General features: G+C 41.7%; 4 protein-coding genes across 4 annotated transcripts; 1 reads left to right on the top strand and 3 right to left on the bottom strand.

Moving 5' to 3' along the window:
• The first annotated feature begins 1,313 nt into the window (after positions 1-1,313).
• Positions 1,314-1,829, top strand: LOC145435728 (uncharacterized). The gene is made up of 2 exons (XM_080313012.1): positions 1,314-1,419; positions 1,477-1,829. The coding sequence occupies exons 1-2, from the start codon at positions 1,356-1,358 to the stop codon at positions 1,716-1,718; spliced, it is 306 nt and encodes a 101-aa protein (XP_080169138.1). The 5' UTR covers positions 1,314-1,355; the 3' UTR covers positions 1,719-1,829.
• A 517-nt stretch (positions 1,830-2,346) lies between these two features.
• LOC145435727 (uncharacterized) lies at positions 2,347-7,093 on the bottom strand. The gene is made up of 6 exons (XM_080313011.1): positions 6,384-7,093; positions 5,057-5,246; positions 4,705-4,866; positions 4,369-4,429; positions 3,416-3,580; positions 2,347-2,490 (listed from the first exon to the last, which is right to left on the bottom strand). The coding sequence occupies exons 2-5, from the start codon at positions 5,072-5,074 to the stop codon at positions 3,495-3,497; spliced, it is 327 nt and encodes a 108-aa protein (XP_080169137.1). The 5' UTR covers positions 5,075-5,246; positions 6,384-7,093; the 3' UTR covers positions 2,347-2,490; positions 3,416-3,494.
• Positions 7,094-16,395: 9,302 nt separating this feature from the next.
• Positions 16,396-21,293, bottom strand: LOC145435726 (uncharacterized). Its single transcript, XM_080313009.1, has one exon. It carries the CDS (start codon positions 20,875-20,877, stop codon positions 16,882-16,884), a length of 3,996 nt encoding a protein of 1,331 aa, XP_080169135.1. The 5' UTR covers positions 20,878-21,293; the 3' UTR covers positions 16,396-16,881.
• A 1,022-nt stretch (positions 21,294-22,315) lies between these two features.
• On the bottom strand, positions 22,316-23,787 carry LOC145436493 (uncharacterized). The gene is made up of 4 exons (XM_080313854.1): positions 23,228-23,787; positions 23,005-23,159; positions 22,505-22,642; positions 22,316-22,449 (listed from the first exon to the last, which is right to left on the bottom strand). The coding sequence occupies exons 1-4, from the start codon at positions 23,251-23,253 to the stop codon at positions 22,316-22,318; spliced, it is 453 nt and encodes a 150-aa protein (XP_080169980.1). The 5' UTR covers positions 23,254-23,787.
• Positions 23,788-24,122: the final 335 nt, after the last annotated feature.

Here is a 24,122-nt window from a genome sequence, read left to right as displayed (position 1 = left end):
GTCAAATTTTAGTGACTGTATGTTATTATACAGGTGTGCGCACTGCGCAGCGTGCGAAAGTGGAGCTTACGCGTAAGTTCGTGGAAGCGAGAAGGCTTGCATCATCGGCATTTACAATGTACTCAACCATAATGAATCTTGATAAATTTTGGGTACCGGGCAAACGCTTTGAAATCTTAATTCAGGATTGCACCGTGATTTAGTTGATCAGAGAGAAGCAGACATGGCTGCGCCTGTATGACAATGCCGTTCTCAAATCCACATTGTATTGCCGTTAGCGGTGAGAAATGGCTCTGAAGTAACATATTGCTGTCGATAAAAAGCATTCAATAAAAAACGATTTATTCCTTGTATATACGCGTGAATAATGTGTCCATTCAGCAATCCGGCCCGCCAAGTACTTAGTTTTCCTATATCCGGCCCGCTGACTGATATCCGGCCCGCTGACTGAAGAAGTTGCCCGCCCCTGCTCCATAAGAATATCGCATTCCCGGTACATTGGCATGAGGCGCATGCCAGTTTGAAGTAAATACTCGCAAATTAATTTATAAGATAGGCGCACCCATAAAATATCCCAGCTACAGGCGATCAATACTGCAGCGATCTGCGTGATTATTATTAGTACAGTATTTGGTTGAGGTTAGCGTGGCGAGAATTTCGAACTATATCTACCCCACTTCCTGATCCATAATCCTAATGTGAGATCGTTTGAAATGTGACCAATAAGATATCTCGCTATATAAATAGTATAAATGTGCGGACAATATTCCAGAAGAAATGTAATTATCAATCACATTGAGCATTTAGTACGTTGCATCATGATTGCTTGTGAGCTGTCTTCACTCAAGGAATGAGGTACCGTAGTTGGAGTAGCCCACATTACCACTCATTGCGTCACACGATAGACTTTGCTCGGAGACGTCGTGTCTAGACTCGAAAGAATATCGGATCAACTTTGCTGTTGTCAGTATTACATCACAAAATCATGTCATTCCGAGTGCTCCTAAAACCGTTGCACAAGCGTGTATTTGTTCCTACACAGCATTCAATTGTTCACGTTCACACATAACAAAAGCGATCGTATTCCGCGATCAGCGATCAACGTACGCTTCATGAAGCTTGCACAGATCACGATAAATAGTATAAAACATTCAAGTATGGAAGTATGGAAATGTCGTTCCATACCATAGATTAAAATCTTCCATTCCATACCATACTTGCATTGTTCCATATTCCATACCAAAATATCGATCCATACCATACCATACTTCCATACCATAACATACCATACCATGCCCTGCTTGGCAGACGACAACGAAAAGTCGCAGCAATCAAATGCCACCGCGCCAGATTCAATGGTCGCAGAGAGAGCGTATTCACCGAGCGGAGAATCATCGCCGGATGCTTTGCTCCCCCTTGGTACGCATGTTTCGCACCGTATTCAATAAATTATACTCTAACACATGTTATTTCCAGACGACATGGCGCTTGCTGCTGCGCGTCTCGCATTCAAGCGTCAACGGGTCACCGTAAAAAGCCCGATATCACTCACAAAGGTTCAGTTTATGCGACTGTGCCAGCATCCTGACCTGTCGTTGTATCTGCGGGGTAGTGGTCCTCTGCGCAATGAAGCTGTGCGTCGGGTAGCAAAGGAGTGTGGACTCATGCCGGCGCCTATGCGTAGCAAGCTGCGAATGTTGCGAGACTGTCATAGATAGTGTGACGGTCTATAGTACTGAATTACCCACTTCTTGTTGAGGTTCCCACCGTAATATTCATAGCACTGGTGTCGCATTTTTCGTTATGATGGTGTGTGTATGTGGTATAGGAATTTAATGTCAATTAGATTAATGCCCGATAATACAAAAGTGTCACAATGATTGACTTGTTCGTTTATTGCTGTACTGTATATGACATTCGCGCGATATCGGGACGCTACTCAGAATAGTGACCATGGTCAGGCCAATGCCGGTTCCGACGTGACGGATATCGTTCTCAGTGGTACGTCGTATTGGAACGTATAGATGTAGTCAATAGCAGGCAGCAGTTTTACTGCCATTTGTAAATGTAATTACTGCTTCCAGAAAGTCAATTAAATTACGGTGTTATAGCAGTAAGATTTATTACTGGTTTGCTAGTAAATTTACTGACTAAATGTAAAACTAAATACTGATTCCAGTAAGATTTATTACTGGTTTGCTAGTAAATTAACTGACTAAATGTAAAACTAAATACTGATTCCAGTAGGATTTATTACTGGTTTGTTAGTAAATTTACTCCCTATTGTAAAACTGAAAACTGCTTCCAGACAGTCAATGAAATTACGGCCCACACACTAATCATCAATTAATGATGCAGCGTCGAAGCATTTATTGATGTATTCATGGAACTTTTTTCAGCAACTTTGCAAACTTAATCACTTTAGGGTAAACGTCAGTTTTTCTTCTTTTAGATGTCTTTGAGCCCTGCTCTGCGATCCCAGCAAGGTACCTATAAATGAAATAGGCTAGATATTACTAACAGGGACAAAGAATCAAAACGATTGCCAGCTGATAGTAATGATGTATTCTAGTACGATTCATGTCAGGGGTGGCCAACCTTTTCAGCCGAAGGGCCGCGTAAGATTTTCAAACCATTGCGCGGGCCACTTCAATATTGATAATCTATTAGTAGTCGTCCAATTTAGAGCGAACCGGATTAGGTAACGGCGAAAACGAGACTTATATTACAGCGCATCAAAATCGATAACAATAATGTTATTAAAATCCGGAATTCGTAGCCGCGCCAAGCGCAAAAATTATTCAAAGTTAATGAATGACTTCGGTCAATAATAATGGCACGTGAAATATTGTGGGTCGCCTCTGTATAGCGCTAGGCTCATTTGGCTTGGCAAGGACTGGGTTATATTCATATTTTAGTCATCAACATCCTGCATTTCGCAACCAGGCTGATCAATTTTTTGTTTGGCGTCGCAAGTTCACAATAAATCACCTGCGTATTTAATTTTTTGAAATTATAACTAACTTCAAGAATTACTTAGCGGGCCCCTCTAAACCTTCCCGCGGGCCACGGTTTGGTCATCCCTGATTTACGTAGACCAGGGTTGGCCAATTTAGAAAATTACACCGTGGGTCACTCTCACGGGCCCGCGATTTGGCCACTGTGAAGCACTTCTACACAAGTACTCAAGTGGTTATGGGGTGCATCAATTATGTAATTGATTACTTTAACTCGAGTAGCATCAGAGACTGCTTGGGACAAGAATTAAAGATAGAAGTTGTTGTCTTATAAAGCATATAAAGGTAGGCATAGTCGAGATCAGAACGTATTTCGGGGAGTCCAGGTGCATAATTAGTATCAATTAAATTTAGTATAATCTGTTTCAATTGTGGTCTCACTCTCACTCATATCTCACCTTTGCATGAACTCCAATGTAGATGTTGCTTTTTCTGGGTACTCCATATTGAAGACATAGAAGCAGACGAAGAAATAAGCTACTGCAGAGTAGAAGGATTCCGTCGAATAAATGATAGATTTTCGGCGGTTATCAGAAACTTGTCTGTACAGTGGACGGTCGAGCCTAAAAATGCACGGGTATTGTAGTCAGATTAGCACCCTAATAAATCACACCAATTTAGAGGTGGTTATGGTAAACCAGTGTTGGGATGACTCAGTCAAGACTTGACTCGAGTCATCTTTTTGTATAACTTGATTTGACTCGAGTCAAATTGCTAAAACGACTTGACTTGACGTATCAGAAATGTGGATTGACTCGTGACTCGGAGCAAAATTCAGGAGTCAATTCCAAGTGATAAAGTTATCGGTGTCGATGAAAATAAATGAATCTTGCATATGTTCGGATTGTTCGCGCAACGCTGGTGTAACCAGTGACAGCTACCAATCATTCCATTATGGTGTGTTTTACTGAGCCGCCATTGTTCTCTCGCAAATAAATTGACCACAAACGAAGTGTTCGAAGCTTACAGTTTACATTGTGGTAAACAAGTAGTAAATTAATTTATTAGCAAAATATCTGTTTTTGTTCTCTGTTCTTACCTTTAACCATTAACCAAACCTATTGTTTTATTGAAAATGAATTCGACTATAGTTTATATACTCCTCAACTATTGGCGCCTACTTTAATTGTGTCATATTAGTTAGTATTAATTGGTAATGTGACTTGACTCGCACCTTGACTGGAATCGACTCGAATCACTTCCAAATTGTGATTTTTATTAGATGCATTCCCGCTAACTTTCCACGCTAATTCCTAAAATTATATAACGCATGCTGACATGAATTGGTGTAATCATAAGCATAAAATGTCACTTCCAAAACTATTGCATTGCAATCTAAACAATAACTTACCGATTGCGATCAAGAATGGAAGATTTGGAGCCGCCTCCACAAAGTCTTCTTGAACACTTTCCTGAAAACAGATATGGATTATTACAACACACCTTCATTGACATCATTTGGACTTGTTTGATTGTTGGAGTCATCTGTCAAACAATGGTGAATGGCAACAAATGACTACAATGATTCGACTACTCGAATCTGAATCAATCATTATTGTAATTATTTGAGTTGACTAGTAGACATTTTTTCGTGTACTGAAAGTATACGCGTCTCTCCACTGAAAGGTAATTTATCAACGAGAATTATAGACTAACAACTATGAATAAAAGAAGGCTTTTTGCTTACCATTCGCCTGAATATTTGTGAGATTGGCTCATGAAAGTATGAACATAGTAACTCGAGCATGCCAATAGAAGCCGTATATGATTGCGATTGAAGCATTTCGCATATTGTCGAAATTCTTTCCATTGTGGTGACAACCCTCAGTGACTTCACCTTTTCAACGCCCTGAAGAGAGAACGGGTTCCTTTTATAAAAGATAACAGTGAAGATAGTTGTCTGCAAACATTCTCAACTCAATATTGAAATAAAACGAATTTTGAACTTTTATCTGCGACAGACAATATAATCACGACCGAGTAATGTAGTGACATAGCATTATCTATATCAAAATATAAGGATAGCTATTTATACTTACTTTTGAATGAGGCACCATAGCTACTGTCCATCATGCGAATGTTGTGTTCCTTTCCATCAACCCTACCAGTAAGCTTGGAATAATGTGCCAACATATACTGATCTTCCTTATTATATGAAAGAAACCCTTCTGTCACACCCGCAACTGTTTTCCGAAAACAACCGCTGTTTCCAGTCTGGCAATTCTTAACCTCAATCAGTGTTGCCACTCTACGTTTCCGGAAAAACACAAGATTGTGTCGTAAAAAAACACTAGATCGGCGAAAAAAACACTAGATTACTAAATTGCAGGAAAAATTTGCCGTTTTCAAGTAACCATGATGATCAAGGTACAAATCCATAGATAAGAAGTGTTCCACACATGAATTCGATACATATGTATGATATACTGCATGATCATTCAACGAAAATTAATGAAACGAATTGATATACTGCAAGATTAATCAACGTAAATTAATGAAACGAATTCAACACAAGAAAAAATCAAATATTGTCGCTTTCGAATTGTACGGCATCATAAATATTATTTATCTTTCGATGGTACACCATCGATCAAAGAAAGTATATTTTGTGTGGCATATCGTTCTCACTACCGTACATCTTCAACCAAACAATGGGGGGGTGTCCATGTGCAGCATACTTCATTTCCATGCATGCACAGGAATGTGACAATGCCAAGAGATTCGTCATGAGCTTCCCCAGTAAAGGGAATTTTGATTCACCGAATCCATTGTGCACATATTTCAATCCAGCCAAAATTATGTTGGATGGCATTGACTGATAACCTGCAGCTCATTTTGCGAATTTGCCAAAGCAGACCATTCTTCTGACAAATCATTAAATTCAACAAATAATATCACAGAGGGAAATTGCACAGCTAGAGGAACGATTGATTCTATTTCTCTTTGTGTTGACAAGGCTGTTAACGGATTCAATACACTCAAGCCGGCAGATGAAAATCTTTCCCGAATCTGCAGAGTGAGTTCAACAAGAAACGACAAAGGATTTCACCGAAATCGCTTTTCATTTTTCCGGTACATTCGCATATAAATACGGATTCACAGCGCACCCTATTACGTAATGATTGCTTCTTACTGCACCACCACAAGGAATTGTTGAAAACAAACACAGCCAGAGACACCAAATCGCCCTATTAGCGATAAATTTAGCGTATGATTTAGTTAGTATGTTCTTAGAATATTCCTTCTTCGCACGATTGCAGAAAAACACTAGATTAGCAAAATTGTGCGACAAAAAACACTAGAACACTAGGACGACCGAAAAAACACTAGATCTAGTGTTAAAACACTAGGAGTGGCACCACTGACCTCAATCTTCCTCGCTAATCCCCTGGGATATCGAACAAAAGAACTATCTCTGGCTTCCCGCCTGATGAAAGTCACTCAACCATGACAGTTGCGAGTTGAGTGACTTTGCGCCTGATTAGCTCCTGTTGTTATTAAATATAAAGATGATTATAAGCCTGAAAGTCGATGTACCACCATACAATCTATTCTTAAGCCTACTTGGTATTAGAACGGCTGGCCTACTGAAATTATGTCAACTTGAAACTATTGATTGTTGCGATATTGAATTCCTATATCTATAAATGCCTATTTTCAAAATGCTGATTGTCAGCAATCTCTGACACGCCGTGCTAAAATCGTACTAGCAAAATCGTAATACTCTACGCGTTTATGTAACCCTATTGTATATGGAATTACAATTTTATCAAAATCTTTCTTTCTTGGCCACAAGAAATGCCCACCCATACGTGTGACAAATGAAATAATTTACGGATTGATTCGGTGAATCGAATTACGATCTCATGTCCGTACTTGAATACGGCGTCAATAACAGTACATTTCGTTACGAACACGCATGTAAACTCGTTTACTGCTCAAAAGGTGTAAATTTACGAATTGATTCGGTGAATCTAATTACGATCTCGTGTCCGTAATTGAATACGGCGTAAATAACAGTAAATTTCGTTACGACCACGTATGTAAACTCGTTTACTGCTCAAAAAGGTGTAAATTTACGAATTTTTCTAACAGTGTACTCTCGGAAGCGGACGAGGACGAAGAGTATGTGATCGAGGAAGTCGTCGCCTTGCCAACGTGAAACTGATATTCCATAAGTATCCAAACCAGACGCCACCATGAAAAGTATATTTGTTGCTGAGTAATTTTTCATTTCGTTACTATTATTTTACGAGTAAAACCTGTGAAATAAAACGCTACGACTGTTCGATATAGTACACAGGGATGACAAACACAATGACGAAGCTACGATGCGAGCATACGTTTTACGAATGTTTTTTCTTAACATAGTTAGCAGAATTGCACAAGAAGCATTGACTATCAATAGCTATTAACACAAAACGGCCATCGTATAAACATACGTATTGATGTTAATCGGAGTAATTAGACGAAAATGCTATATTATATGTGGCATATAATTCATGACCGATATTTTACCATATTCGATAGGTGTCCATAATCTTTACTATGAACATACAAGTATTATGCACTTGATTACTGTAATTCGATGGCATGCGATATAAGTTAGAAACTGTACGAAGACAATAGTTAGTTATCAATACGGGCAAGGTATACACGATTACGTATGTATATGGCCCCTTAGCATATAGTAAACTACAATGCAATAACTAAGTACACGGAATATCACCTCATGATGATATATATGTACTATCGTCCGTATAATGATAACACAGAAGCTGTTTAGAAGTATGAGGTAAGTGTACCGTTGCTTGATGCGTTATACGTTATGCACTTTGAGTAATTATATAGAAACGAGCCTTCACCCACGCTATGGTAGGCCAATCCAACAACGTAACATTCGACGATGGTAAGGTTGTTAGACGAGCGCGGCGTACCTTGAATAATAGCAGGGTGTTGAATGAATAACGAAATATTCTATCGGTTACTCGTAACGTCAGCAGCAACTACTGCGACATTCAGATAGTCGTCCAGAAGTACCGTAGAATAACGAATATACAAGGTCGGTAATCTTAGCGTTGGCGGCCACACCTCAAAATTCAATATAACCGGTATTACCCGAAAGCTATTGTTATACTGATTCCGAATATATAATTTTTATCTGGTTCCGGGCACTGGAACCCCCCCAAGACCGTCCTCAAAGATGAAAATTACCATTGTTTTAGACAATCGAAAATCTTCCAAACAATGCGCGATTGACTGCGTGAGCCCATTGTGTCGCCACAAATCGTCCACTCGGACTTACGAAGTGTTCCCAGTGATACTTGGCATAATCCACACCGCTGCGCAAGCTGTTGATCGCGTTGGCATTTAAATTTACGGGTTTTCCTTACAGTGCATTCATCTACGGCCGGAGTAGAACAGTGGAAGAGTATTTCGCCGGCAATCCCACAGTCGTCGCAGTCGTCACAGCAACTCAATTCAAGTTAAAATACAAGCCGATTTTACTGAAGTTACGTCGCTTTACAGTGCATTCATCTACGGCCGGAGTAGAACAGTGGAAGAGTATTTCGCCGGCAATCCCACAGTCGTCAAGCATGTCCAGTGTCTCAATTCAAGTTAAAATACAAGCCGATTTTACTGAAGTTATTTCGCCTATACTCAGTTCCGGGAAAGGGGTGTTTTAAAATCGGTAGATACCAGAGATGAGTTTAACTGATCATTTGCGGTAGATTACCGGACCACGACTGACCTATCGATCTCGCTTCTCATGACATTCCGCCCTAATTCTTGTCGCTTTCTTTTTCTATACTATCATCTTTACTTTCATTCAGTGTGCACGCCTCCTCTTTACATCGCCTAGGCCAAGGTGGGTGTCAGATTCCATAGACTACTCCTTGTCGCTACGACATCTTCCTGTCTTTTCATTGTATCGCATTTTTTGTGGTGTATTGAACTGATAAAATTGCTAATAAACCAATGATGATGATGATGATGATAGCATTTAAGACATGCTGAATTGAACCTGGTGCGTTTGTGACTTAATAATGATGCTGGGAATACTAGAGATGTGCTTAACCGATATCTTGCGGTAGCAGTTTAACGTAAAGAAGAATTAATCATTGACATACACAGTTACTACTATTGCCAGCGGTTTTTCTGGGGTGAAAATCCAAGTAGCTACGACTAGCGATCATGACTAACTGCCCGTTTTCGCATCGCAACTGTTTTATACTCAAGGTGTTCAGATGTAAGGCGTGTGTTTAAACTACTTTCATTTCTAAACTATACTCGAAATGAATGGTTTATTTGAATTATTCCACGCCAATTATTCACGATTTTCATTCGCACTTGATCCGGATTTTCATTCGCACTATTCGCACCACCTTCCTCATTCGCACAAGTGCGAACCGTCACGCAGGTTAAAAAGCACTGTCTTAAACTGTTCAATGTATCTGAAATGGCTGTAGCTGACATCCTGCCACAATACAATGTAAAAATATATGAAAATACGGTACTATTGTTATTGTTATGTACACCGAAACAGATCAGGCAAAATAAAATAGATGTCATTCTGGAAGTGTTTGAAGGAAGCCTGTCAGCTATTGCCTCCATAGGCTACTACTCAATTTGCGTATACTTAACCATCGCTGTTGGAGATCTCATCGTCGAATTTGCATGTTGAGATCAAGCTTACAATTAATGCACAGTATTGTTGGAACAATTGTCCGGTTTGTTGCTTGCATTCCTCCAAAATATACTGTAAAGGGAAGTTTCCACCGTTCTCTCGGACACATGAAGTTGTAATCTTTGCAGATTCCGCGTAGAGTAGCGATCCAATCGGCATACGACTGTTCGGAATCGCGATCATATGAATAGTCATGTACATGAAATACAATTTGATCTGGTATGATTGCGTGACATATGAAACAATTACTGTGTAGAATACCAAAAATGTTATCGCGTATTAAGCAACAGATTAGTAACGTTATACGGTTTCTTGTAGCGTAGTACCTTACAGGTGGCATGAAGGTTAGTGGTCAACATATCATGAATTACATAGTGCAATCAACGACTGCGTGGATTAGGATGACTTCTGATACGATATCGATCGCGCAGTCGTGATTGCCCGCGGTACATGTGTCTATGAATGGCCCATTAAATTCGTTTGGATGGTCTTTTATTTGATAATCTCTGGCGACAATATGGCAAATGCGTCAGCGAACAGGATCGGGACATTCGACCCTGCAGTAAGCAGCTTAACGAAAACTTTCATGACAAGCAAGCGAAGTAGGGCAAACTTCTGGGCGTTCCGATGTGGCGTGCCAGGTATGGCCCTATTGCTGCGGGACAAAAATATGAATACGGTATTCGCATTCTCCGGTGGCAAAAAGACAAGAAGGCGGGCAACCGCCGCGTGTGATGGGTTCTTGATGGTGAGTATACACTGTTCACATGTTCATTGAACAGAACTGTAGATGTCTGTACTGTGATGACTGTTACATTTGATTGCACGTGAATGTAACTAATATACGATGTTAAACAGACGAAAAGTATATCCCTGGCAGCTCAGTTAACCAGCAATGACGTCCAGCTAATCCTGCGTACTGCGACTGCACTGAGGGTTAAGGAGATGACGTCACTGATAGTGGACGAGCCGATCACTTATATTAATGCAATGTGAGTATGACACTCTTCATAAACAACTAGATAAGTCGTCATGTATATGTGTGACATGGGCATGGACCTAGTATTATATGATTGCAACTTTTGCACAGGTACGCCGATACGTCATACCAGATGCCTATGAAATTGGCCAGGATGTGTTATCCGGTTAACCGGTTAACGGAGGCTACTCGCATCATCGCGCTTGGCACATTGCAGAACAACGCCGCGGTCATGCGACAAGTTGGGGCTACGGGATTGCCGGCCGTGTCATGGATATTTCATTACGCGAGGAAATACCGCATTTCGTTCCGCGACACGGTCGATCTGATGCGCCGCGCTCACGCTATCATTAATGCAAATGGTCGTGGCCAATGACATCTAGAAATGTGATGTTGAACAATATCTTTATAAAAGTTGTATCTTCGTACTTTTGTGTGTCTTCGTAATTTTGCGTAGGTCAACGTTGAATATCAACAAAGGATTTATACTAGCGTTACGATTGGCAGCTCTATTGCATTAAACCGAAGTGCCGTTGACAGCTATACTGTTCCCACATATCGTATGTCAGAATAGGTAAAATTGATAAATCAAAATTTGTTATCTATTGTGTCAATTCTTGATAATGTCCGTTCTCGGTGGTGTTCAAAGTTGGTTCAGGTCGCAACGACTCAAGTCACGATTTTATGATGACTCTCCTTGACTCCAATTCATATATACTCAAAATAAGTAAAATACTCGGTTCGAATCTATAGATATAGAAGCTGTGTATTGACTCGACTTGGAATAACTCGAGTGAAGCTGTGTATGGACTCGACTTGGAATAGGGTCATCGCGCATGACTCGGAACAAGTCATAGGAAGCGATACCCAAAGGCCGAAACCGACATTTATTTATAATTTTGAAGTATATTAGAGTAACCACAATATTGGGATATCGTATATTGGCGCTGGTATAGTTGAAAATGCGACGGGACTGATAAAATTGAGGAAGAATATAATATAACAAATGTCAACGACTCGTTAGCACCAAGGTGATAACCAAGCATCAACTGGAATAGGATCAGTAAACACGATGACTTGTGGTATGGGACGCTAATCATATTATAATGACTAGGACTTGCCTCGATATTAAATTAAAATACACTGGAATTGAGTCGAGTTAATAATACGAAAGTTATATTGAAATGCGACTCAAAGCCTATTGACTTGGCCAGACCCTGGTGGTATCTCTTATCGATATTGTGCATTATCGGTAATGTACAGTCTTGATGGCGTCGGTTATCGGTAATGTCCATTCTCATTATTGTACATTTTAAATAATTGCTTTATCGGTAATGCTTTGCTCGATATAGACCTGTGACCATCCGTATCGATGACGGGCGTAGTGTCGTTGCGCTACCTCCATGACCACTTCTCATAACTATAATCAGTTATGATACGTCAATTGACATTGTTGAGGCATGCGCGTTCTACTATTATTCAATGCATACCAGTCAGCATGGACTGTAATGTCCATTCTCTATAATTGCATACTCGGTAATGGTTTTCTCGGTATTGACCGGTGACCATCCTTTTTGATGGGAAGCGACGTGTCACTACATGCCATTGGCTTCAATTGTTACCAGATAAACGAACCCGATCCTTATGTAACCGTCATATGCATGAATACCATACCATCAAATATATTCATATTCCTGTATGTCGTGCGATAGAGCATCCTTGAAAATGGCTGAACTTGACTCGAGTGTAGAGTCCCTTAAAGGACTGGAGATAGACTCTTATATATGGATATTCTAGTATTGAGTCTTTATGTATTGTAGAAGAGCATAGTAAAGTCCATCCAAGAGACCCGAGTCATTTCATATGACAAATATGACAACGGTCATCCAAAAGTAGCGTAAATGGACTAATTGTATATAGAGCACAGATGGTATTGGTGGGTGTATTGCACTAGAGTAGTCATTAAATCAAGTTGCAGGCGTGTAATCCACTACTAACATGCGTATGTAATAGTTTAAACTTATCGCAAGGTTATCGCAACGACTACCACAATTAACGACTACTAAGCGTAATATGATACGGCGATGTCTTACCGTAAAGGGTGATGGACACTAGTTTACATTGAAGGCGAAGGCTCTGTTTGTTTATTATAATTTGGAGCGCCTCATTACGCCTCAATACGCTTTATTACGCTTCGCCTCACTGCGCTCGAAAATCGATCTCCGAGCGTTTTTTTCGTGGCGTAGGGAAGCGCACAGCGGCGGCAAATCGGACTCGCGCTCGTAATCGAATCAGTATATCGCGATGCCGGTATTGATGAGTAGAGACCGAAAGTAAAAGCGACTCCTTGGCGTTGACTTTGCTACTTTTGACTGAAAATAAAGAAAAGAAAAGATTGAGGGTTCACCCAATATTGAAGAAAAGAGAAACTTTAGGTAAGTAGACCACCAATGCTTTATATTACTCTTGTGAAATGAAGTATTTCCCAGTACTACTACTACTACTACTACTACTATTACCCAGTACTACTCAGAATCGCTTCGTGTGCCGGAAAAAATAGTCTGACAGGCCAGATGCGACTCGCGGGTCGTATGTTTGACGACCATGCTAGTCTAGAACCATACGTGCAAAAAGCAATATCATTTTGGGCTGATTTCAATTTTTGGAGTTTCACCGGCCCGACAAATACCTTATAAAATTTTATCGGTCCACGAGGTGAAAATTTGAGAACCACTGCTCAACACTTATTATGTGAAGTACCATAAATGCTTTTTTTCAACTCATAAATACTATTCAATGGCATAGCCAATTCTCAATTATCTCACTATCCTTTCCACTTGGCTATTTCAGTGAAGTGGACCAATTTCCTGCTAATCCGTTCCCTATCTTTTTTTTTGTTTATTGGCGATGTCTCCATCCAAACACCACCATAGGACCTTGTCAAGATCAAAACAAATAGAAAAGACATCCCTACCTCTACAGCAGTGGTTCCCAACCTTTTCGGTGTCAGGGCCAAATTTAGAATTTCAGAGTACGGTCGGGGCCGCACCAATACCAGGGCAATGAAACATACCCAAAATAGTCATCAATATCAATAAAATAAACTTGGGTCTTGGGCTCCCATAGGATGATAAACCTACCCCTGTTACCTTGTTCGCTGTTGCCACAAAACTAATGGTACTGTTAAGTGGGCCAGAGCGAAGCGCGAAAATTTTAGATAATTCATGATAAAATCGGTCAATATGATCGGGAATTGCATATATATTGCTATCAATTTCTTGTCCTCGCTTCTCGCGTAATCAGATTAACCGGTATAGCCGAGTGAGGTGTCTTGGAAACTGTAGGGCCCGTTAGTATGATTCCGTAACATGTTATTTCGTGACGTAGGCTTCTGAACTGAAAGACGCACACGATTTCAAATTGTTATTTCTTCACTGGAATATAATTTTTCCCTGTCTTGTGAGGTTCAGATTACCAAGGCAGTATTTTGTATATATAACGAAGTCTTCGGTGATCATAAGGGCAGTCCTGTTGGTCCAAGGTTTTTTTGCTGCTGATCGTTCTGACCCACTTCCTGGATTCGCATGTTACATGGCCTAAAACTTAATATGTCTTGGTGCGTCGTGGCGCGGTAATGGCCCACGCCGATATGCCCAATGCCTATTTCTATAAATTTTACGCATTTTTTCTTGGGGATGAGTACCCAAAAATCTCGATATTTGGCAGCATGAAATCACGCCTAGAGTGAAAAATTTTTGAAAAAGCCCCGTTCGGGGTTTGGCATGCGGCAGTTATGGTCCTGTCTTTACCTAGTGACGATAGCAGTCTACTCACTTTCCTGCAATCCTAATTAAAAACTCCAGACTCCAAGCCAAGCAAGTGTATTTTATAAATATAAATTATTTTTTTTCATAACTCGATTTCCTAATATTTTCTGGGGGCCGCAAGAAGGCTAACTGGGGGCCGCGGTTGGGAATCATTGCTCTACAGGCATACCTGGAAATCTAATGTTGCCTCTCAGCTGCGCACGTGCGCAAATGCGCAGTGCTGACATGGTCTCTGCGCAAACAAAATCTAAGTTGCGCACGAAAAATCCGAAGTGATGACCTTTTTTTTAGTCGTTACGCACTGCCGTCCAAGTGTCTGCGCAGTAAGTTGGTGAGTGTGCGCAGACTCGTCAAAAATTAGAGGTAACATTGCCTGGAACATGATTTTTAGTCATGACCGTGTCATGCAATTGGTCACCATAAATACTATTATTTGTAAAATGAACGAAATTCCAATTTGACTGACCTCGGGTTCTACTGGTTGGAATTGAGTCAAATTTGGTAACGTGACGATTTGACGACTATGCCGATGAAATTTGAAAAAAAAATTGTACGCCCCTATTGTTTACATTGAAAAACAGATCATTCATTAGAAACCATTTGATGTATTATTATATTTTCATGCGAATATCATCGACTTGTTCAAGAGCTTCGGCACAATCATCCTGACCGACTCAAAACGTACTTTCATATGACACCTGAAACCTTCGAAAAATTAGTATCACTTCTTCGACCTAAAATCACCAAAATCACAACAAATCTGCGAAAACCCATTGGTACAGCTGAAAGACTTTGCGTGACGTTAAGGTGAGATCAGTATCCTCTTCTCTCTGGCATCCCTCATTTCAATATTATATTTCATTTACAGATATTTAGTGACAGGGGATTCCTATCAGACCTGTTGGCTTTTCATACCGAATCAGCAAATCTGCTGTTTCGAAAATTGTTCCAGAGATTTGTTCGGCCATTTGGGATGTTTTACAACCTTTGGCCATGTCACCTCCATCGCAAGTTGAATGGGAAAAGATCGCTGAAGAATTTAACAGAATATGGCATTTTCCAAATTGCCTCGGATCAATAGACGGGAGGCATGTCATGTTGCAAGCACCAGCCAACTCTGGCTCATTATTCTTCAACTATAAGAAATATTTTAGTATTGTGCTACTGGCAGTTGCTGATGCTTCATACAAGTTCAGAGTGGTTGACATTGGTGCGTATGGTGCTCAATGCGACAGCCAGATATTTGCTAATTCGGCTTTTGGCAAACATGTTTTGGGAAAGACATTGAGTGTACCCCCAGGGCCCAGATAAACCGCTTCATGGGGAAGTTGCTCCTCTCCCTCATGTTTTCATTGCGGATGAAGCGTTCCCTCTGAAAACCAATTTGCTAAGACCTTTTCCTGGTTGTGATCTAGATGACTCGAAAAGAGTATACAATTATCGATTGTCCCGTGCCAGAAGAGTTGTTGAAAACGCATTTGGAATTCTAACTACTCGATTTCGCGTCTTTCGACGGCCGATAGCTGTTCACCCAGAGAAAGTGGACCTTATCATTAAAGCATGCACTGTGTTGCATAATTTTTTGCGAGATGAATCTTCTTCATATGTGCAAGACACTGAGATCGATCCACTGCCCGAGGATGCTGCTTTTGAGGCAATTGATAGATTTGGTAGACGAAGTAGCCAAAATGCACAAAGTGTACGTGAATCATTTGTACAGTACTTCAACAGTGCTCATGGGTCAGTACCATGGCAGCATGCCAGAGTTAATAGGGTAATGTGATTGCCTAGACATTATAAGTCCACTTTCACAAGTATGTTCATAATCGGACTTGGACAACTAGATAATTCTAGTTGTCTAATTTGACTGAATTAGAATGAAATGCTTGTCCTGAGGGACGAGTTTCAGCTCCTTGACCGAGCTGGACGAGAGTTTCTGGCTGATAGTATTTATGACTGACTTCCGATATTCTTAACTAGCTTGCTAATCCAGAGACAGTGTCTTTCCGGTACTTTGTATTGACGAACAGTGAGCACGGATCAACTAACCCAACTTAATAACAAGACGTTAAAAAATACTTGCAAATACTGTAAATGAAAAAGACATTACGTCAATGCCCTAGCAAACGAGGAGCAACTCATGACCCCGCTAACTACACGGCCGTCGAAAGAAAGAGTGAAACGTGGTCGTGCTTCTTCTGCCGTCCGATGAGGCGAGTCGAGCATGACGATTGTGACGAAAGAATAGTATTATAGAACCACCGTGACATAGCCGGCCCTGTTGAGAATTGTGAATACGGAGACATTAATCAATGAGCAACAAATCTGTGGGAATGGTGGTGATCTAGTTATGAAATAGGGCGGCAGAAATTACCAAATGTTCACAACTAGACGTGCATTACATGACGCGAAATCAAGTACAGCTCCAGACGACAAAATTTTTCTAATGTCGCGACTATAGCGGTACGGGCAGTCACTGCCCTGTGGCAAAAGGTCAATGAAGCTGACAGTTATCAGTAAGCAACAAAATAGAAGCAACAGTGGTGCTCTAAATATGAATAAGGCGGCAGGCAACAAAACTGAGGAAAGAATTAGACTCAAATACGCATGCAATGCATCGCGCAGAATTTTCTGTATGATCAGTCTTGCAGGTAGAGAGAACGAGCTCAGGTAACCCAATGGAGTGAAGACCTGGGCGATCTGACTGTCACTGTCTCTGCGTCTGAAAGGCTTAGTGTTCGTTCGGGCTTCGAGTGTGTCTTCGTTTATATTCCCGGTAACTCCTGGTGTCTGCTCGTCGTCTGAGTGCTCTAAGTCGAGGTCCACCAGGTTGAAGGCGCGAGCAGATTCAGGGATTTGTGACATAATGCCGTCATTTCCATCAAGATGACCATCTTCGAACAGGAGACAGTGGGTTAAGTAGAATGATCGTGTTGTAGGAGAGAGTAAGCCTGACATAACGACTTGCGCATACTCCCGAAAATGATTTTCGTTCATCTTCTTGTATTTGCGGAATAATTCTGGTTCCTTGACGACCTTTGAACACTGAGTTTCGAGCGACTTCTTAACTGCTCCTCGGTCGTAAGGCAATTTTTTCTTCTCCATCCGCCATGGGAGGCCAACTTGAAATTGATTGTTCATGATGGGCGCGGGTTCATTCATAGCGGCGAGGGCCTGCTCGTCTTCGATAGAGTTCTTTGATTCGTAGGGGTCGGTACAAATGTCAGAAAAATCGGCATTACAAATAGAAGACATTGGCAATACAGGCGAGACACATTGTTTGGAGAAAGTATCGACATGTACGAAATTTGCATTAACAAAATTAACACTATCGCGCGCGGGGGCACTCTTGGAGAGTGATTTGTCAAGGCCGCCCAAGCACCAGCCGAAAACTGATAGCTTGGCACCTGGCAGTTCATTTTGCGGTGGTATTACTTCGGTGCAGGGGTAACTCGTGAGGAAATCGTTACCCACAAGGAGATCGACATCGCTTGTCTGAGCGATAGGAATGCTTATGTGGCTGAGGTGATCGCACGCTGCGATGGTATCGGCATTTGGCGCGTGAACGTTGACGTTCGGAAAATACGGGGTTGACAGCACGTCTTTGAGATTAAAGACCGTGCTCTGATAGAGGCCCTGCACCGAAAGCGACACAAATTGCGCGGCGCCCCCGGCAATGCCGGTTGTGGTTTCCATTTCATGGTCAATTTGATCACCATGAACATTCAATTTTTCTAGGAGGCGCTCGGTACAGATGCACGTGCCGCATCCAGGATCTAGAAAGGCGTTAGTAATCACTACAGCATTCGAATCGGCGGACGTGATTTTTACTGGAACGACAGATAGCCGCACAGGGTTCTTATTCATAGTTGCCGATGCCAGTATGGCATTTACATTGGCAATTTCGGTAGGCCTGTTACGGCAATTTGTGACGTGCCTTGTCACATTTTGAAATGCTCCATGAAGGAGGCTGTGATGCGGTGAGCCGCAATTATCGATATGACATCGATAACTCGACCCGCAACTATGGTGATCGTGACCGTAGCTCAAACAATTGGTGCAGAGCGATTTTTCTTCCACGTATGCGTTGCGATCGGTCGGGGTCTTCTCTCTGAAAGCGTCACATCTGTAGAGAGGGTGAGCGCCGCTGCAGAGTAGGCAAGGAGGCAGCTTTTGGTGAGAGGTACTGCGTCTTTGGACATTGTGGCCGGGAAAATGTATTGATGCGGCATGCACTTTCACTCTAGTCTTTGGCGAAGTGTACCTTGAATTCGGCAGGCTATAGACGAATTGTGCGGTTGGAGTTCTTGCGGTATCGGCTGCGCGTTGTACGAAGTCGACGAAATCTTCAAACGTTACGTTGGAGCCCTTCATTTTTTCTTCGTGTTGGCCCAGGAACCGTTGTAGGAAGTATTTAGGGTAGCGACCCATTATCTCGTGAAGAACTCCCAGCGCATTGACTTGCGCCATTGCTTTGCATTGGGCGAGGACGTGTCTGGCAGACCGTAACTGGTCGGAGGCCTCTATCAGTGATTGTCTATTATTAGGGTCGACCGGGTCCCCATTTCTTAATTGTTCAATGAACGCGTTGGTAACATAGGCATTGCGCCCATAGTTATCATGCAGGATTTTGCGTGCATGTGTATACGCCTGCTTGTCATGACGACCAGCGCGGCAGCCTGCGAGAGCTGCCTTGGCAGGGCCAGTACAGTATAAAATGAGCTTGTTCAACTTAATTCTATCAGGATGAATTTCACTAGGGTCTACGCCTTGGGGTTCGAAGGCGCTATCAAACTCGTTGATGAACCGGTGATAATCTAGAGGGTCTCCGTTGAAACAGGAGACTGAGATCGTTTGAAGGTCGAAACCACGTTTGATGGAGCCCAATATATTGTTCCACGGGTTATTATGGTTATCATTATGGCGTGTACCCGAACTATAACCCGACACTGGCATTGAGGGACCAAAATTTTCTGAAGTTTGCTGACTATACTCGACAGGAATATGGCCGCCGCTGTGTACAACAGGCGGGAAGTCATCTAGAGGACGTGGGGCGAGACTGGCATTAGTTATAATCGGGTTACCAAAATTATATGGTTGTGAGTAGCTAGAATCAATGGGGATACGGCTGGCATTGTGGGCCGCATCCGCAAAACCAGTCTGTACAGGAGGCAAAACTATCCCGTCCATGGGCATTGCCGGCCCAGTAGGGATGCGCTGATAGGCAGCTTGAGGGTATGGCGTTTGACTATAATCACGAGCCTGGCCATGAGACCGAGCTTCCAGGCCGCTGTCAGTCGCCGGGTCGCTATAATCATATAAGCGGGCCGAACTTGGTTCAAATTTTATATGACTTGCCGGTGCGGCCGACTGTCTAGTAGTCATCACAGGGCAAGTCGCCGCCGGCCCATTAACGGGCCCCAGAGCGACACTGTTAAGTGTCACAGGTGCAGGCGTGTTCAGAGTCACAAAACTTTGCCCCAGGGTAGAAGGCATGTATAAAGGATCTGTACTCACTGCGCTGTTTACTGGGGCAACGGGCTCGACATACTGCGTCACGACAGAACCACTACAGGACGATTTGGCGTTGATGATTTTCAATCTCTCAGTGGCTTCGAGTAGCTGTCGGTCGGTCGCGAGTTTCGATTCTTCACATCTAGCTTCAAGTTCGGCTTGTTTTTCCTCAGCTTCAAGTTCAAGTTTGGCTTGTTTTTCCTCAGCTTCAAGTTCAAGTTTGGCTTGTTTTTCCTCAGCTTCAAGTTCAAGTTTGGCTTGTTTTTCCTCAGCTTCAAGTTCAATTTTGGCTCGTTTGGCCTCAGCTTCGGCACGCTTCGCCTCGGCTTTTAATTTCGATTGTTCTTCTGCTGCTCTGATTCTTAGTCTTTCAATTTCACACTCGGCGCGAATGCGTTCCACTGAGGCGTGAGTTCTTACGGAACTGGCGGTCTTGCCAAATCGACGGCTCGACGTTGCATCCTTTCTGAAATGCTGTCGGATGTCTCCGAGGTCAACACTTGCTGCAGAATTTGTGCTTTCGTCTCTGAATTCCTTGTAAGCATTATTTACTCGGCGTTGGCCGTTTGCAATCCTTAAATTCAGTTCCCTTATCGGGCGGGTACTCGAATGACCCGGTTCGTGCCTTTGGAGGGTTCGCTCCAATTCATTCAAATCATCGTAGAGTTGAATGCATAGATCGTCTAGCGCACCTTTAGACTTGATGATGAGTGGGTGCGAAGACGCGCTGTTGATTGCAGTGTAGAAAGCGCGCTCTGCTGTCTCGAAAGCAGCGCTGGATTCATGCATGACTTTGTCAACATGCTTTTTGTTGAATGCTTCTCGATCGGCTGCTTGCCGTGTTGAATCCATCTTGACGTCAGTCAGCACTTTATTTTTTAACTCTGTCCTGAGGGACGAGTTTCAGCTCCTTGACCGAGCTGGACGAGAGTTTCTGGCTGATAGTATTTATGACTGACTTCCGATATTCTTAACTAGCTTGCTAATCCAGAGACAGTGTCTTTCCGGTACTTTGTATTGACGAACAGTGAGCACGGATCAACTAACCCAACTTAATAACAAGACGTTAAAAAATACTTGCAAATACTGTAAATGAAAAAGACATTACGTCAATGCCCTAGCAAACGAGGAGCAACTCATGACCCCGCTAACTACACGGCCGTCGAAAGAAAGAGTGAAACGTGGTCGTGCTTCTTCTGCCGTCCGATGAGGCGAGTCGAGCATGACGATTGTGACGAAAGAATAGTATTATAGAACCACCGTGACAATGCTGGTAATCTAATTCGTAGAAGCTGAAAATTTTCTAGTTGTCTTAAGTATGTTCATAATGAAAGTACATTGAAACTGGTTGCCACTTAGTAAGTTTTTGTGCATCTTGCTGTCAAATACTGTTGTATGCTCCTGTGTATGCTCCTGTACTTGCTATTGGTAATTGTATCTACTGTCTCTCACATTACTGTTCGACAGTGGTATCAAAATGACTTGGGTCAATTTAACACATTTTGAGAAAATTGACTTGAAGTAAAGTTTTCATCTTCTTGCAGGCATATATTGACCCTAATCAACATACCCATGGTTAAGATATTGCCGAAAATTATTGAAAATTTTCAAAAACTGTATTTTTTCAAGTTGAAAAAAAAGATACTTTGATTCCACTGCTACGTTATACGAAATTGTTGCTGTATGTATGGCATTTAGAGAGTTGCCTAGATTCCTGCAACTCTAGTAGAATGCATGCTGGTCTCCATTTTCATGTTGTATTTCCTATTTAAGTAGGCTACTGCACGACCGTACTAATTAGTTTTATCTGATTGTTATACTGTGAGCTGAACAAAAACTTTCCATGTTGTAGAATAAATGTCTCCCTATCAACTTTTGTCGGGTGATGGACCCTGGTTTACACTGAAGCTATTTTCATATTTTACAAAACTTTCGCCGGACACCAATACTTGATCAGTTGAAAGGGCCTTTTTTGCACAGTAGTTATCGAAAGACCTTGCAAGTTGACACAAAATAACAACAGGTTCGAAACGGTTCGTGTTATTTACAGGATATGTGCGCATCACAGTAAAACCATGGAAATTGAAGAAAGAAGGTTACTGCATGCTAATATACATAAAGTATATGGGCACATCACAATTGAAACATAAGTAAACAGACAAAGAAGCGAACTGCATGTTATTTACAGACATTATATGTATGCATCACAGTAAAACCATGAAAACTGGCAAGGGATGAGGCTACTACATATTCCATGTCTCCAACTAATCTTCACTTCTATTTTCTCCAACTAATCTTCACTTCTATTTTCTACAACTACTTTCATAATTTCAATTTCCACTTTCAGCCTTTTCTCTGGATTGATACTTCTCAAGAGCGGTGCAAGCACGCGTGCGAATAAGTCAACTTCGTCTTCTTTCTCATCTACAAAAATTAAACTAGATGCAATCAGGATATTTTTTCATAAATAAGATTGAACCAATCGCAGAAAGAATGGTTCGCTCACGATCTGATGACTGTGAGTCACGTTTGTTTTGCTTTCCTGGAACCAGTTTGCTTAATGGCGTGCTGCAATCACTTGGCAACGATGGCGCTGGATCTCCAGAATGCAATGGTCCTGTAGAGTGATAGGCACATAATAGGCCTATACATCTATTCTATACACATAACGAAATATAATTTGACAGGGTATTCACAAATAATATTTGTAACTGAACTGAGCTGCTGGTAACTAAAGTCTTTTCCAATGTTCCCCCTAAGCTGCGCAAATGCGCATCGCTGATACGGTTTCTGTGCACAGAAAATCAAAGTTGCGCACAAAAAATCTGAAGTGATGACCTTTTTTTGGTATTTACGTACTGTTGTTCAAGGGTATGCGCAGTGAGTTGGTGAGTGTGCGCAGACTCGTCAAAAATTAGAGGGAACATTGGTCTTGACAGACGTCTTTTATGTTATATGAAGCTTAAATGTTGTACTAACCTTGATTCTGCAAACCGCCATTCAGAACTTCAGTCAGGTTCAAAGTAACTAGTGGGTCATGTGTATCCATGGGGTCATGTGTATCGACGGCATTATGTGTATCCTCCAGGGAATCCTGTTCTTCACTACAATTATCGTCGACGTTTGAATATGTGCTGGAATAAGCATATGAATTTATTTCATGATAGGAAATAAATCAGTACCGTAACTAATAGTCATTTACCTTCGGATTTCAACAACTGCATCCATAGAAAATCAAACATTGGCATCAACTGCCACGGCCTGTAGTTTGACTTTCCCGAACCAGATCTGGTTTGTTTTTCCATATTATTTTTCTCTCGTCGTAATTTATCACGGAGATATTTCCATTTTTTTTTACATTCATCAACTATGAGAAAAAATAAGCAAAGCAATTGGTGAGTAGTTCGAAGTACTGTACTCGTTTTTTTATAATTACCTGGAAATTGTAGGTCCCGGCTCACGCGTTCCCAGCAGTTTTGCTTAGCCACTTTGTCACTATACGATTTGTGTGACTTTAAATACAGCGCTGGGAATTGCCTTACCGATTCTATCAGTACCTCCGGATCCATTGTTGCAGATTGCAAAATCACAGCCGTAATAGACATCGTGCCGCGAATGTTTGTTGTTAGGCGCGAACAATCAGCTGATCTCAGTGACGCCTGACTGAGTACAGTTTACGCTGGCAGTGTGAACCTCAGCTTCGCCTCACTTAATTTAGCTTAGTTTAGCTTAGCTTAGCTTATTCTCAGTGTACACTACCCTTAATAGCTACTAAGACGGGAGTAACGTATATAATAGCTAATGTATACAACACAAAGTTTGCCGCTTTATTTCATTCAATACGTGCTGCTAACTTGAACTAACCCTTATAATTATATAATATACCATTGCATTTCATTCTTACCGAGAAAGCGAACCCGATAACTATCTAACCGTTATATACATTGCTGTATGTCGTACGACAGGGATCCTTATTGGTGAAGGGCGACGCTCTTATGATATTATACGTTAACTAAGGTATTGAATTGCAATGTGAGGCGTCGAACGATAGGATCGCAGCGTAACGGGGCCCCACAAATATAATTACCCGCAAACTT

This window comes from Botryllus schlosseri, chromosome 3 (genome assembly GCF_051294905.1).
Source record: "Botryllus schlosseri isolate E-star chromosome 3, Bs_hap1, whole genome shotgun sequence".
In the NCBI taxonomy this organism is placed as follows: domain Eukaryota; kingdom Metazoa; phylum Chordata; class Ascidiacea; order Stolidobranchia; family Styelidae; genus Botryllus; species Botryllus schlosseri.
The sequence above is the reverse complement of the archived record's forward strand: the minus strand, read 5'-3'. Positions and strand labels throughout refer to the sequence as shown.

Coding starts and splice junctions, on each gene's coding strand:
- LOC145435728 (XM_080313012.1), top strand. CDS start 1,356: ATGGTCGCAGAGAGAGCGTATTCACCGAGCGGAGAATCATCGCCGGAT. Junction 1,420..1,476: donor GGATGCTTTGCTCCCCCTTG/GTACGCATGTTT, acceptor TGTTATTTCCAG/ACGACATGGCGCTTGCTGCT.
- LOC145435726 (XM_080313009.1), bottom strand. CDS start 20,877: ATGGATTCAACACGGCAAGCAGCCGATCGAGAAGCATTCAACAAAAAG.
- LOC145435727 (XM_080313011.1), bottom strand. Junction 4,430..4,704: donor CACAAATATTCAGGCGAATG/GTAAGCAAAAAG, acceptor ATCTGTTTTCAG/GAAAGTGTTCAAGAAGACTT. Junction 3,581..4,368: donor TCCATTCTTGATCGCAATCG/GTAAGTTATTGT, acceptor GTGCATTTTTAG/GCTCGACCGTCCACTGTACA.
- LOC145436493 (XM_080313854.1), bottom strand. CDS start 23,253: ATGGATGCAGTTGTTGAAATCCGAAG. Junction 22,643..23,004: donor TGGCGGTTTGCAGAATCAAG/GTTAGTACAACA, acceptor ATCACTCTACAG/GACCATTGCATTCTGGAGAT. Junction 22,450..22,504: donor AACCATTCTTTCTGCGATTG/GTTCAATCTTAT, acceptor TAATTTTTGTAG/ATGAGAAAGAAGACGAAGTT.